The sequence below is a fragment of the Osmerus mordax genome, chromosome 15 (genome assembly GCF_038355195.1).
Source record: "Osmerus mordax isolate fOsmMor3 chromosome 15, fOsmMor3.pri, whole genome shotgun sequence".
Classification (NCBI taxonomy): domain Eukaryota; kingdom Metazoa; phylum Chordata; class Actinopteri; order Osmeriformes; family Osmeridae; genus Osmerus; species Osmerus mordax.
The window spans coordinates 15,955,439-15,968,746 of record NC_090064.1 but is presented as its reverse complement, the minus strand read 5'-3'; the positions used below and the strand labels follow the sequence as shown (position 1 = coordinate 15,968,746).

The 13,308-nt window shown below is 49.0% G+C and overlaps 1 protein-coding gene across 2 annotated transcripts; it reads left to right on the top strand.

The window, feature by feature from the left end:
* The first annotated feature begins 2,952 nt into the window (after positions 1-2,952).
* tnfrsf11a (tumor necrosis factor receptor superfamily, member 11a, NFKB activator) lies at positions 2,953-12,972 on the top strand. 2 transcript variants are annotated; one of them, XM_067251279.1, is made up of 10 exons: positions 2,953-3,194; positions 6,392-6,470; positions 7,139-7,264; positions 7,508-7,657; positions 7,852-7,936; positions 8,321-8,391; positions 8,663-8,770; positions 8,863-8,912; positions 9,129-10,092; positions 12,108-12,972. In XM_067251279.1, exons 1-10 carry the CDS (start codon positions 3,120-3,122, stop codon positions 12,398-12,400), a joined length of 2,001 nt encoding a protein of 666 aa, XP_067107380.1. In that variant the 5' UTR covers positions 2,953-3,119; the 3' UTR covers positions 12,401-12,972. The 2 variants fall into 2 exon arrangements, with proteins under 2 accessions (XP_067107380.1, XP_067107379.1); XM_067251278.1 differs by having other exon boundaries at positions 8,663-8,785.
* Positions 12,973-13,308: the final 336 nt, after the last annotated feature.

Sequence of the window (13,308 nt, the reverse complement as noted above, 5' to 3'; positions counted from 1 at the left end):
TTTGTGTCTGTGTCTGTGTGTGTGTATGTTGTGTCTGTCTATACAACTTTTTGTTGCTAGTGTGTTTTTGTTGTCTGTGTGTATACCACTATCCCTCCTGTGGTGTGTGTGTTGCAGGTGGGTTGTGTCTCTTTGTGTGTATGTCTGTCTTTTATTGCAGCTGTGTGTGTCTGTCTTTACAACCTTTGTTGCAGGTGTGTGTAGGTTTCAAACATCCACAGTTAAGGTGATATATGGTTCAAAGTTTCAGCAGGTGTTGACAGTAATTAGGCCCTCGTGGTTCCTGGTATGCCTCCAGTCTTCCACACTTTAAACATACTCATGTTCCTTTGTCTAAATGCAGGTTCCAAAAGTCCCACACACACCACTGACCACTGGCCAGAGAGAGCAGGTACTGAAGCCTGATCTGAGATCTGTTGTGTGTATTGAGCCTGGGCTGTGGTTAAGCACAGCAGAGCAGGTAAGATCTGATTCCAGGTCAGATAAGGTGGGCTATGTCTCATTTTGGCACCATTTCAATGTTTGATCCCATCAAAGAACATAATTTGCATATTTAGTTAATAGTTAATAGTACTGCTGATAGCTTACCAGGTGGAAAAGATTTTAGTAGCGTGTGGAGAAACTAAGCGCTTACGAGCATGGGTGAATAGAATATGGGTGTGTTTGTGTGTGTGTGTGTGGGGGTGGGTGTGTCCATGTGTGTGTATATGAGGGGTGGGGTGGATTTGCATGTGGAGGTGGAACTGTTTGCTGTTTGCTTTTAATAACCATATTCCACAAGCTGAGGCTGTTTGTGTTTTAAATGGCTGAGAGTGGGAGGGAGAGAACCATCTAGGATGGAAGGGCCAGAAAGGTCGAGATCATGAGAGGAGGGGGAGAGAGAAAGGGTTCCACGGAGAAAGGGAGGGAGGGAGAGAAAGATTTGGCGTTGGTTGGGTTGTTTTAGTTATTTTGAGTGTGGCTAGAGTTTGGTGAGAGAGTTTGGGGAGGCTGGTGTTTCCAAAGCAGGCAGGAGAGATTCCACCACCAGAACATTGACCCTCGGACATGACTGAACATAACACACACGCACACACACAGCCCTTTTGAAACTGTGCCTTTAGATGTGGTGCCCAGAGTAGGGTTTCATTAATGAAAACCATCCTTCTCTTCTAGTTTGTGTGTGTGTGTGAAAGAGACAGAGAGACAAAATAAAACTGCAGAAATCAGACATGAGTACACATTTGTGGAATTCCACAATGTCACTGTGCTCTGGCCTTTGAGGAAAGTGTAAGGATCTCAAAGCCTAATACACACTCTCTGACACACACATACACACTCTCTGACACACACATACACACTCTCTGACACACACATACACACTCTCACACACACACACAGCTTGGCTTCACTGTCTGGGGCATAAAACAGCATGTGTGTTTTTCAGCCCTGAAATACGTGAAGTCCTTTAATTGGAGGCGGTATACACACATGCTGGATCTTGGTACATGTATGTAATTACTGACAGGGTCCAACCATGACCACGTCCACTGACCTCCCTGCAGGGGGTCTGGAGCCCACCTGGGAGGAGAAGGGGGGAGAGGGAGGGAGAGAGGAGTAAATGGAGTGATGACAAGGACAGAAACAGATGGAGGGAAAGAGAGAGAGACACAAAGAGAGAGAGGGAGAGAGAATATTGTATAGTGGAATGAACATATTGTTATAAAGGAATTCTGCTACTGTCAGCAGGTGATGCACAGGTATGGAAATGTTCTGAACCCTCCTCACAACAATGTCTTGTTCGAAAGCAGGAGTTACGTAGTGTTGATGTTGTCAGGTATGCGGTCCGTAGTCACTTTCAGCTATTTTGAATGTGCATCTCCAATGACCGTGTCATCATGGAACCAGTGTGAATTACAACCGCTAATATTTAGTGTCTCTCTTCCTGGAGCATGGACCTGTACCAGAGGAGGGAGGGGGAGGGAGGGGGTGAAGGAGTTTCTTCTCTAATAGTGATAAATATCCAGTGTTGCATGGAGGGAGCAGAGCAGGGTGGGGCCTCCACCATGCCTCCAGGAAATAATCTCCCAGGAAAATAAGGGGAAAAAAAACTGAGGGAGACCTCTGAATTTGCATGAGGCTGGTCCTCCCACCCTGGCATGGAGACAGGGGAGAGAAAGAGAGGGAGGAGGGAGAGAGGAGAGAGAGAGGGAGGGAGGAGAGAGGGAGGAGGGAGAGAGAGAGGGAGGGAGAGAGGGAGGGAGGGAGGAGAGAGGGAGGAGGGAGAGAGGGAGGAGGGAGAGAGGGAGGGAGGAGGGAGGGAGGAGAGAAAGAGAGGGAGGAGGGAGAGAGGGAGGAGGGAGGGAGAGAAAGGGAGAGAAGGGGAGTGAGAGAAAGGGAGTGAAGGAGGAGGGGGAGAAAGAGAAGAGAGGGTCAAAGAACTAGAGATAGGAAGGCAGAGAGAATGAGAGGGAAGGAGGGAGGAGTGTGGTTGAAGAGAGAAGGAGAGAAAAAGAGAAGGAGAGGAATAAAAAAAGAGAAATGGAAGGGAATAAAAGGTTTTACTCAAGGTGACAGTTATGCAAATAGGAAATTACAGACAGGGCTTAGCATTCATGTTGAAAACTCCTTAAGGGAAGGAGGAGAGGAGAGGAGATAGCTGAAAGATAACTGAACCCCCACTGCAGGTACCCCCCCCCCCCCCCCAATCCTCAGCATCATGGTGGACAGAAACCGTTCACCCCATTCTCAAGTTACACACCATATCAACTTATACTGTCAGACACCACACTTATAATAAATGAAAATCATCATATTCTGTCTGTCACTCTGTCACGTCCACACACACACAGATTGTTTTGTCCATCATCACGTGGGAGGAGTCTTGTTTGCTGCTTGCCCTCACTCTTTTTACTCGCGTGCTCAATAACTTGCTTCACAACGTGTGGGAGAGCGGAGAAACTGCAACACGGGGAATGAGGAGCGAGAGCGAGACCGGAGTCTCGCCCGTGTTCAACCACACACCGTAGCCCTATTCAGACTGGGAAGTTTACCACAGGTACCGCGAACCTTTTTCGCTTTTTCAAGTCTACCAGGCGACAAACTCCGAGACAAACGGATTTCTCTTTATAAGCTCGAAGATGAGGGTGAACTTTTCTACAAATTGGATTTTTCAAGGCTGGATAACGCATCTGATTTTTGTTCTTTGCGCACAGGTAAACCAACTTTATTTTTTTCGACTGGACTGTGTTTTGGGCAACAACCAATGCTGGCATGGGCACAGTTAAGAACTCAAAATTATACAGGAACATCCTCTACATGTAAATATCAAAAACAGTGAAAATCAGCCCACACGTTAAAAACGGTTGAGCCTTTAGACATAGTTAAAATGTAGACTTGTTTGTGCACAAACTGATTGGAAACAGAGGTTCCCATTTACGCCCCCCCCCCCCCGCCCCTCAATTCCCGGTTCTCCGCGTAACCGCTGTGTCCGCGCGCACAACTGCAAGCGCAATCTCCTCTTCTGTTTAGTAAACGCCGCGTGGCAGATATGTTTGTCACTGAGGATGCTTATTGAGGCATCATACAGATTACATTTTTAACTGAAGACGTCTTCAACACATAATATTAAGTATGGCTAAAGTTCTGTGTGGCGACCTACGTTGAGATCTGTTTCGGTGTTTGACAGCGCTCTTACTGGAAGTCTGTCGTAAAGACCGTTTCAAGTTGTCTTTTTCACATCCTTTACTAATTTTTCCCCCACCCTCTTAAATATCCATGATCTTTTCATTCGTTCATTTATTCTTTACAGTAAATCCTTCATTTGCTTGGTAGGTATAGTATCGATTAATTAAAGCCACATAGCGAGGAGCATCCGTCTCTGCCCCCTGGCCGGCTGTAGTCCGCATTAGAGCGTGTGTGTTGAGTGCGTGTGCTTGTGTGTGTGTGTGTGTGTGTGTTGAGTGTGTGTGTGCTGCAGGTCCCAACCTGAGCTGAAGTAACATCAGCCCACAAGCTTGACTGCAGCTCTTGGGCAACACTGTCTGGGAAGCCTGATTCTAGTAGTTTATGAAGCTAGTTATATTAGAACACGCTACATTAGATACATGTTTAAGTATTTTATATCAGTGAGTTCTACTCTACTGCACTGTACTGCACTGCACTCTACTCCACGTTACTCTCTCCTGTACTATACTCTGATGGGGTGCTGTTTGGTTCACTGTTGTACTTTTGTGTTTATGTCCACTGTCCCTTGTGCTTAGATAGACAGATACCATGTCTTGTGGAGCCAGTTGCCTCAGGCAGGTAAATAGACTGAATCCATTCATGGCTGACAGATTGCTTATCTTGGCCAGGGGCCAGAGGCTCTTGTGGCAGTTATGCAAATGTTCAGGTGGTCTAAGGAGCAAGTCCTTCAGGTCCCCCATGTTCTGGTGCCCCTGTGATCATACAACACCCAAGACAGGCCACCGTTATTAGTTATGAAAAACTGTTTTCACACACTTACTGTTCACAAACACTATAGCACACACTCATACACAAAGAACAACACACACACACACACAAACGGCTAGATATAGTCCTTCCAGTGGTTGGAAGATTCTAAATCTAAACCTAACCTATAATCATGTAGGGTGGATGAGCATGTCCTTTCAGTGAATACACATCCACTGGTGAATGAAAACTGTTGCGTAATTTCATAATTATGAGAAGCCCAGATGTGGAAAGAAAAATACAATTCCCAGCATTCCTTTGGTTTCCTGTGCCCTCTTGCCCAGATCTGACCAATGCAGACTGAAATATCACACACAGCTGTGGCTTCCTCAGCCTAATCCTCTCCTTTCCTCACTCCCTAACCTACCTCCCTCATCTACTTCAAGTCAGGTTCTTAGTCTGAGAGTAAGATTCAGACCAAACTCAAGCTCAGACCAGATCTGAACTTTGTCTCAGAGGAAGATTCAGACCAAACACTCCTGGAAAACTATGTATGGGAACTCTCCATCTACCCTGAACATCTGAACATCTGTATCTTTAATCCTGGGAGCATCCCTCCCCTCCTCTCCTCTCCTCTCCTCCCCTCTCCTCTCCTCCCCTCTCCTCTCCTCCCCTCTCCTCTCCTCCCCTCTCCTCTCCTCTCCTCTCCTCTCCTGCTAGCACATGGTCATCATTACGGCTGTGGTCGGTGTTCATCGTTAGCATTGTAGTAGAAACAAAACAAGGTCTGATGCATGGCATTCGTTAGACACGCCTCTTCCTGTTTAGCTTCTGGCGCCTCCTCTCCAGCAGGGACTAAACCCTGCCTCTCTGTGTGTGTGGGGGGGGGGGGGCTGGGACGAGTGGGGGGGGGGCTGGGACGAGTGGGGGGGGGGGCTGGGACTAGTGGGGGGGGGGGGGGCTGGGACGAGTGGGGGGGGGCTGGGACGAGTGGGGGGGGGGCTGGGACGAGTGGGGGGGGGGGCTGGGACGAGTGGGGGGGGGGGGGGTGAGCAGGGGGAGAGGGGCGGAAAGGGAGAGAGACAGGCAGAGGGTGGATCTTGGAGTCTTCCCTTTTCCCCCTCCACCTTCACATCCCTGACTCCCCCACCACCATCTCCCTGGCCCCTCCAGCTGCCGCACCTCCACCATGTCTGTCCTGGCCAGCCTTGCCCCTGCTCTCCCCCAGCAGCGGGGGCAGAAAGCTGGGGGCAGGATGGAGGAGAGCCTGCCTGTAGTGTCGTGTCCAGGGCTGTGGGCTGGTTCCTGAGTTTCACACAAGGCGGAGGCACGCTTTTAGCTTTCCCTCTCGAAGAATATTTTCTCTCATAACAACGTTATTCTCTAATTCAGCAGATGGGTTTGATAGTACAGAACAGGATGTGGTAGACTGGTTAGGGAGGGTTTCTGTGTGTGTGTTTGTGTGTGTGTGTGTGCATGTGCATATGTATGCAGTAGAGCGTGTGTGTGTGTATGAACATACAGGATTACTCCTGCCAACAGCAGTAGGTGGTGAAACCACAGCATGTTTTGTGTGTTTCTTGAACTCTTTGTTACGTGATCATGAAACACTCCAGTTCACCAGCCTGGCTGAGACCAGCACTTCCTAAACCAAGTGTTCATGTATACTTTTTGATCTAAAAAGACAGTACAGGGACTTGAACCTCTGACCTTCTGATCTGCAGTCAAACACTCTACCACTGAACTACACCCATCTCCCTCTGCTCTCCTTGCTTGTGCATCTGTCAAGTTAGGGTTGTGGTGGTCATTTGACTTTTTTTTAAGCTTTTAGTTAATATATTTAAGGCATTTCTGCTTTATTTGGACAGATATGGTGAAGAACGACAGGAAATATAAAGGAGAGAGACATGACAGCAGAACCTGACAGCAGAACCTGACAGCAGAACCTGACAGCAGAACCTGTGTTTGTGTCTTGCAGAGGGCCTGTTCTCGACCAGCTGGCTGTGGACAGAACAAGTACCAGAAAAATGGGAGATGCTGCAGCATGTGTTCACCAGGTATCTACACACACACACACTGACACACACACACTCACTCACACACACACTGACACACACTGACACACACACAAACACACACACACACACAGAAGGAACACGTGAGGACAGCAGAGCTGCCAGTGACTCGTGTCTTCAGCTGTGTCTGGACCAGATCATTCTTTTCACACGGTTACTGGAGGGAAATGTGGGTTCACATGACCTGATAAAAATGCTTTTTCCATTTTTACGTTTTTCCTGAATGAAATGAGGAAGGATGTCAGAAAGGGGAACAATCTCTCTCACACACACACACACACACATTGGCACCGACACACTCACACACACACTCACACACACTGCACATGCAGAGACCTGCGCCCAGACACTCACCCCCCTCACTCTAGTGTCAGGTGGAAACGGTTTAATTCAACCTCCTATTGATTCACTCCATCATTCTACCTCCTTTAGGCTAGTGGGTTGTCTGGGATGAGTGGTGTAGTGGTCTCACTACAGACACACAACAATTTAATTTAATTGTAGGACACTTGAATCCAAAGCGACGTGTAGGGAGGCTTTTAAATGTCAACCTCTTGATCTGCAGTCAGCTCTACTACAGATTACTACATGCTCTTCAACTCCCTCTCCCTCCCTCCCTCCCTCCCTCCCTTCCCCCCCCCCCCCCCCAGGTACCTTTGCTCTGAAGCGGTGCTCCATGGATTCAGACACGGAGTGTCACCCGTGTGGCGATGACGAGTACCAGCCAGACTGGAACAACGACACCAAGTGTCATCCCCAGAAGCTCTGCGATGCCGGTCAGTTACCACGACAACAACACCCCTGCCACAGCCTCACCCGTAGCAACACAGAAGTCACGACAACAACAGAATCGTGTCAGAATTATAATCATTCAGACTCAAGGAGTGGTCTATGTTAACCAGGCGCAGTGCAAAGCTTCTTTGTGGAGACTGACAACGAGAGAGGTTGTTGTTGTTGTTGTTGTGGAGATGAAGAACAAGTGTGTTGATGTTTGCCCGCCTGGCTGTCCCCCTGTGCAGGGAAAGGTTTTAGCAGTGAGAGGCCCAGAAACACCAGGGCTCCAGAGCCCTGCAGGTGCATCTCTGGACGACAGTGTTCTCCAATCAAGTGTGAGTTCTGTGAGAAGATACCCAGCTGTGGACCAGGGTCTGGACAGGAGACCCTTCTTGGTGAGACAGACACACACAGGCACACACAGTCACACACACACACACAGGCATTCAGACACATATACTGTACACATACAGATTAGTAGCTTCAGTACTTTACACTTGATGTTACTGCAACACTGTGTTAACCCTTTCTTAACCTACTCTCTGTGTGTGTGTGTGTGTGTGTGTGTGTGTTTGTGTGGTGACCGCAGAGTCAGGGAGGAAGATCTGTGTGCCTTGCACGAGGGGCTTCTTCTCCTCAAATACCTCTATAGAACCATGCAAACCCTGGACCAAGTAAGTACACACACACACACTGTCAACATAGAGAGGGGGACGGAATGGAGAGAAAGGAGGACAGAGAGAGGAGGAGAGAGAGAGAGAGGGGGGAGAAGGAGAGAGAGAAGGGGAGAGGAGGAGAGAGAAGGAGAGAGGAGGAGAGAGAGAGAAGGAGAGAGAGGAGAGAGGAGAGAGAGAGAGAGGGGGGGGGAGAGAAGGAGAGAGAAAATGGGAGAGGAGGAGAGAGGAGGAGAGAGGAGAGAAAGGAGGAGAGAGGAAGAGAGGAGAGATAGAAGGAGAGAGAAGGAGAGCGAGAAAGAGAGAGGAAGAGAGAGAGAAGGACAGATGAGGTCGTGTGGAGGAACAGTCACCTGACCATGCGTCCATGTTGTGTGTGCCCAGCTGCCAGGCTCAGGGGAGGAGTGAAGAGAAGTCTGGTACTGACGGCTTCGACGCTGTGTGTGGAGCCGGTGGTACGTAAACTTACCAGCCTGGCTCTCTGGCACACACACACACACACACACACACACACACACACAAACACGCACGCACGCACACACACACACACACACACACACACACACACAGCAGACAAAAGTGACCAAGCATATGCTGTACAGTGTTTGAACATTGGCTGGAGGACTGGGCAGAAATACTCTTGAATTGAACCGATTACACTGAACTGATCTCTCTCTCTCTCTCTTGCTCTCTCTCTCTCTCTGTCTCTCTCTCTCTCCCCCCCAGATTCCTCTACTTCCTGGGTAGTAGTGTCCATTCTGTCCAACATCACCATCCTATCTCTCCTCATCCTGCTGCTGTTCTGCTGCAAGGACAAGCTCAAGATCCTGTCTGGTACATGCCACAGAGGTCCCTATCTAGTTCAGTTTGATTGGATTTCTTTGAATGTGAAGGGAAGAAATGTGACAGACTTTTATCTCTTACAGTCAATCTGCGTTCCTGCGTCCAGAATCTGAAGAGAACCAGGATTCAGCAGGTAGGAAGGAACCCCAACTTAAGACTCTGCAACTCGAGAGAAAATCTAGAGTGTCAGTCTGAACCTGCTATCTCTTTCTCTCTCCCCCTCTCTCTCTTTCTCTCCCCCCTCTCTCTCTCTCTCTCCCCCCTCTCTCTCTCTTTCTTTCCCCCCTCTCTCTCTCTCTCTCCCCCCTCTCTCTCTCTCTCTCCCCCCTCTCTCTCTCTTTCTCTCCAGGAGACTCTGGCTCCTCTCTACCATAGTGGAGGAGGAGGAGGAGGAGACAAGAGTCCCATCCAGAGCTGTCCCCTGTGTGAGACCACCAGCCTGATCCAGGGGGACCCCTGCACCCCCTCTGAGCCGCCCCTCACCTGCCCCAGCCCAGCCCCGGCTCTCTCCATCAAACTGCCCCTCACGCCTCCCAGGCAGGGAGAGGAGGAGGGGGGAGAGGAGGGCTCGTGCGCATCCCCGCTGCTGGCGTGCACGTGCGTGTGTGTGCCGTCGGTGCGCGAGCCTCTGGAGGTCGGGGAGAACGAGGACTGTAGTCAGGCAGTGAACCCGGGGACTCTAGGACCCTGCTACTGTAGAGTAGGCCAGGGAGAGGAGGGAGGGAGGGAGGAGGGAGAGAGGGATGAGGGTGAGGAGGGAGAGAGGGATGAGGGTGAGGAGGGAGAGAGGGATGAAGAGGGAGAGGGGGATGAGGAGGGAGAGGGGGATGAGGGGGAGGGAGTGCGGACAGAGGGCCAGCAACGCACACAGGGTGGCCAGAGCCAGTCAGGTGCGACTACTCCCCCCTCCTCCCTCCCTCCCTCCCCTCTCCTTGCCTCCTCCTTCCTCTCCCCTGCCGACCTGTCACATGACCTGTGTCCGCCCCTGACTCAGGCCAGGGCAGAGGTCAGAGGTCAGCTGACTGACAGGTCACTACAGAAGGGGAGGAGCCTTTATGGACTGAAAGACGGTTTAGGCTCCGCCCCTGGCTCTGACACCATACCCTCTCCGCCCCCCACGGTGACCTCACTCACTCTCACAGCCAATGGGGAGCCATCGTCAGAGCCGAGCTCCGAGGCCTCCACAGAGGAGCTCGACCAGGGACATTCCTTGAGGGACAGTGGGGGAGACAAGCTCTCTCCTAGGGATGTGGACTTGGAGTTTTCCCCAAAAAACCTCCAGAGTGACCTGGCTGAAACAGTGCTCACCTCGGGTAGGTGCAGAATAGATAGACTTCTGAAAGAAAACTACTGTCAGAATACCAATGACATACATTTACATACTAGATACTTCGGTGTGTTGTGGCAAGTTGTTCTAGAAGGCTTCAGCGATGGTTAGAATTATAGAACTGTTTTGTTTATTCAGTGAAATTTCTAGATCTTATAAAAGTTTGTTTACTGTAACAATAGTCCTAGGAGAGTCTTCAGGCCTTCAGAACCAGGATTTATGTGGGAGAAGGTTAGTGTGTCGCTTTCACCTCAATGAGACCACACACAGTAGGAACGAAATGCAACACGAGAACAGCAGAACTAAACTACACTTCCAGAGTGTGTTTATGCGTCTCTGTGTCTGTGTGTGTGTGTGTGATGTCTCTTGCTACAGTCTGGCAAAGTGGTCATTGTGTGTGTTTGTGTGTGTGTGTGTGTAAGTGCTATGCCTTCCCCAACACTCCTGTTTTCCCAGAGTTCTAAGTGGTTGAGTAAAGGAACCGCAGATCTTATTGAAACAAGATGTGCACCGAACACACAATGGAGCAATACTTACTGACAGGCACACACACACCGCCCATGCACACACACACAATGACCGCTTTGCCGAGCTCTAGCACTTTTGCTGATGAGTTTAGACTTTAATTACACTCCTGTGCTTCAGGAAATAAACACAATTTCCCATAATGCAGTGATAACAGGTCATAAACTGGATTTCCTGACCTCAGCGAAGACAGAGGTCAGATTGAGGACACGATCACCTCTCCTGTGACAGTAGATTGAGAGTAGACAATGAGAGAAGTCCTCCAGGTCTCAACATGATGGGATGATGTGTAGTCTGAAATAGAAGACATTTTGTTGTGTCTGCCATACAGCGTGAAAACACTCAGCAACTCTGAGCAAACTAAGTCAATGTGTAAATAAAGGTGCCCACTTTGCTTTGGTAACCGTGGTGACACAAGGCATTTTTGACTGATGAGACAAGCAGGCTGTGCTGGTAAACGAATGCAGGCGACGGCTTAAAAATGAGTGTGTGTTTGTGTGTGTGTGTGTGGGAGTGTCGGTGGGCATGGGTGTGTGTGCACTTGCCTGCGTGGGCATGTTAGTGTGTGTGTGAGAGTGCATTAGGGGGCATGTGCGAATGTGTGTGTGTGTGAGGTGTGTGTGTGTGTGTGTGTGTGTGTGTGTGTGTGTGTGTGTGTGTGTGTGTGTGACACCAGCAGTGTGAGGCCTGAGTCAGCGAGGGTCTGGCCTTGGTCAGTGTGTTCCCTCTGTCCTCCACAGTTTCAAACAGGAAGTGGGGGCAGATGTGTCGCAACAACATTTTCCTGCCAGGTCTAAAAATACCTCCTGGAGGTGTGAAAGAGGGAAATTAAATACACACTGGATCTTTGTTTCTGTGTAGAGAATTAGCATGACCACAGATGAACTAGAGGCCTCAAGTATCACTTTTGGGGCTGAATGCTCACCCCAGGTGACCCTCGCTTTGCTCCCAGTGCTGACTGGAAGCCTGTTCACAGACGAGCTGACTGTCATGCTGAAACGATTATACTGTAGGACGTACTTGGGCATTCTGGACTGGGAGCATGGTCTCAGAAACCAGCATTGAGGTTGAGAGTGAGGGGAATGTTTGTATGGGCCAGACTGTGTGTGTATGTCTGTGTGTGTGGGTCAGTCTGATGCATGGTCATCACACCCACTGGCTGTTTGTCATACAAGGTCACCATAACCCATGAGTTGCTTCTATATCACAGTATGTGTTTGTGTCTGTGTCATAGTATAGAAATATAGATAGACATTTCACTACAGGATGTGTCTTTGAGATTAAGGGACAACTCAACTCATTATTTTGTTCTCTCTCTCCCCCCCTCTCTCTTCCCCGCCTCACTCTCTCTCTCTCCCTCCCTCACCCCCGCCTCACTCTCTCTCTCTCCCTCCCTCCCTCATCTCTCCTCTCTCTCTCTTCCCCCTGTCTCTTCCCCCTCTCTCTCTCCCCCCTCTCCCCCCCTCTCTTTCTCAGGTCAGGTATCAGGGAACCACAACACCACGTTCATCTCCAGCGGTCAGGTGATGAATTTCAGCGGCGAAGTCGTCGTTGTCTATGTCAGCCAGACATCGCTAGGCAACGCGGGGGCGGGGCTAGACAATGCGTTTGGGAACCCTGTCCAGGAGCAAGCCAATGAAAACGCTTGGCTCTTTCAGAGTCTCACCTCCAAAATCCCAACACTAGGGATCTCCATTTCCCCCACTCCCCCACAGGATGACAACCTGCCTGTTCAGGAAGTGACCAATGATTGGCCGAGGGAAAAGTGAACAAGCAGCTGTGACAGAAGGATGTAAAGACTTGGGCCTGATCCTGTTTCAACCCTCCTGGACCTGTCTTACCCTGAGCCCACCTTCACACTCTCCTTCCTCACTCTCCTAAACGTTCTAGGGAGCAGGAAACCAAATTGAATTGGGCCTGAGATTGAAGCGTGTTTATAGGACTGTGGTTTTGAGCTGGATAGTGTCCGAGTCCTAGCAAACTGAAACTGCCCTCTCCTAACCTCAAGGTAAACAAGCTACACAACATCCACCTCGTCCAGATACCTGTCATCCAGTCTGTCAGTTTGTGGGTCCGCGTGGGCCAAAAAAAGTTTACTTCAGATGATTTAATTACTCATTCATTTTGTAAAGTTTTATTTTACCCCTGTGGTCCATTTGATATCTGTAGCACCACAAATGTGGTTTGTTTTTGTAAGAAAAATGCTGTGCATTTGTTGAGCAATACTGTTCTATCCTTCTAAGTATCTTGTGTGTTTTTAAATATGTTGCTCAAGTTCACATCTCAACTAAGACATAACTCAATTAAATATTTGCTGACCTTTTGAAAAAAGTCCAGTAGCTTGTTGTACATGGACTTTACACAAGTTGAAAACGATCTTTTTTTAAATTTTTACACAACTGTAAACCAAATGTAAATATGTGTTGAAATCAAATGTAATAAATGAAAGGACGATTTCTCTTTTGATTTGAGACGATTCAATTTAAACATATTTTATTTAAACATCGAGTCGTTTTGCAACAGAAGTCCCCGTGTGGTCAGCAGTTGGTGGATGACTAACTTTCTTATTCTTGAAACATCAAATTACAACAGAGTTATTTGTCGTTCCTTTGAGCTAAAATCACTATGAAAACATTGTTAATTACAGATGTGGCTAGGGCTGTCCTCTCTGTCTCTT

What these genes read in the sequence shown, in the direction of transcription:
- tnfrsf11a (XM_067251278.1), top strand. Translation starts at nt 3,120, where the DNA reads ATGAGGGTGAACTTTTCTACAAATTGGATTTTTCAAGGCTGGATAACG. An exon ending in CTGCAGCATGTGTTCACCAG is followed by an intron (nt 6,471 to 7,138) that starts GTATCTACACAC and finishes CCCCCCCCCCAG; the next exon opens with GTACCTTTGCTCTGAAGCGG. An exon ending in TGGACAGGAGACCCTTCTTG is followed by an intron (nt 7,658 to 7,851) that starts GTGAGACAGACA and finishes TGGTGACCGCAG; the next exon opens with AGTCAGGGAGGAAGATCTGT.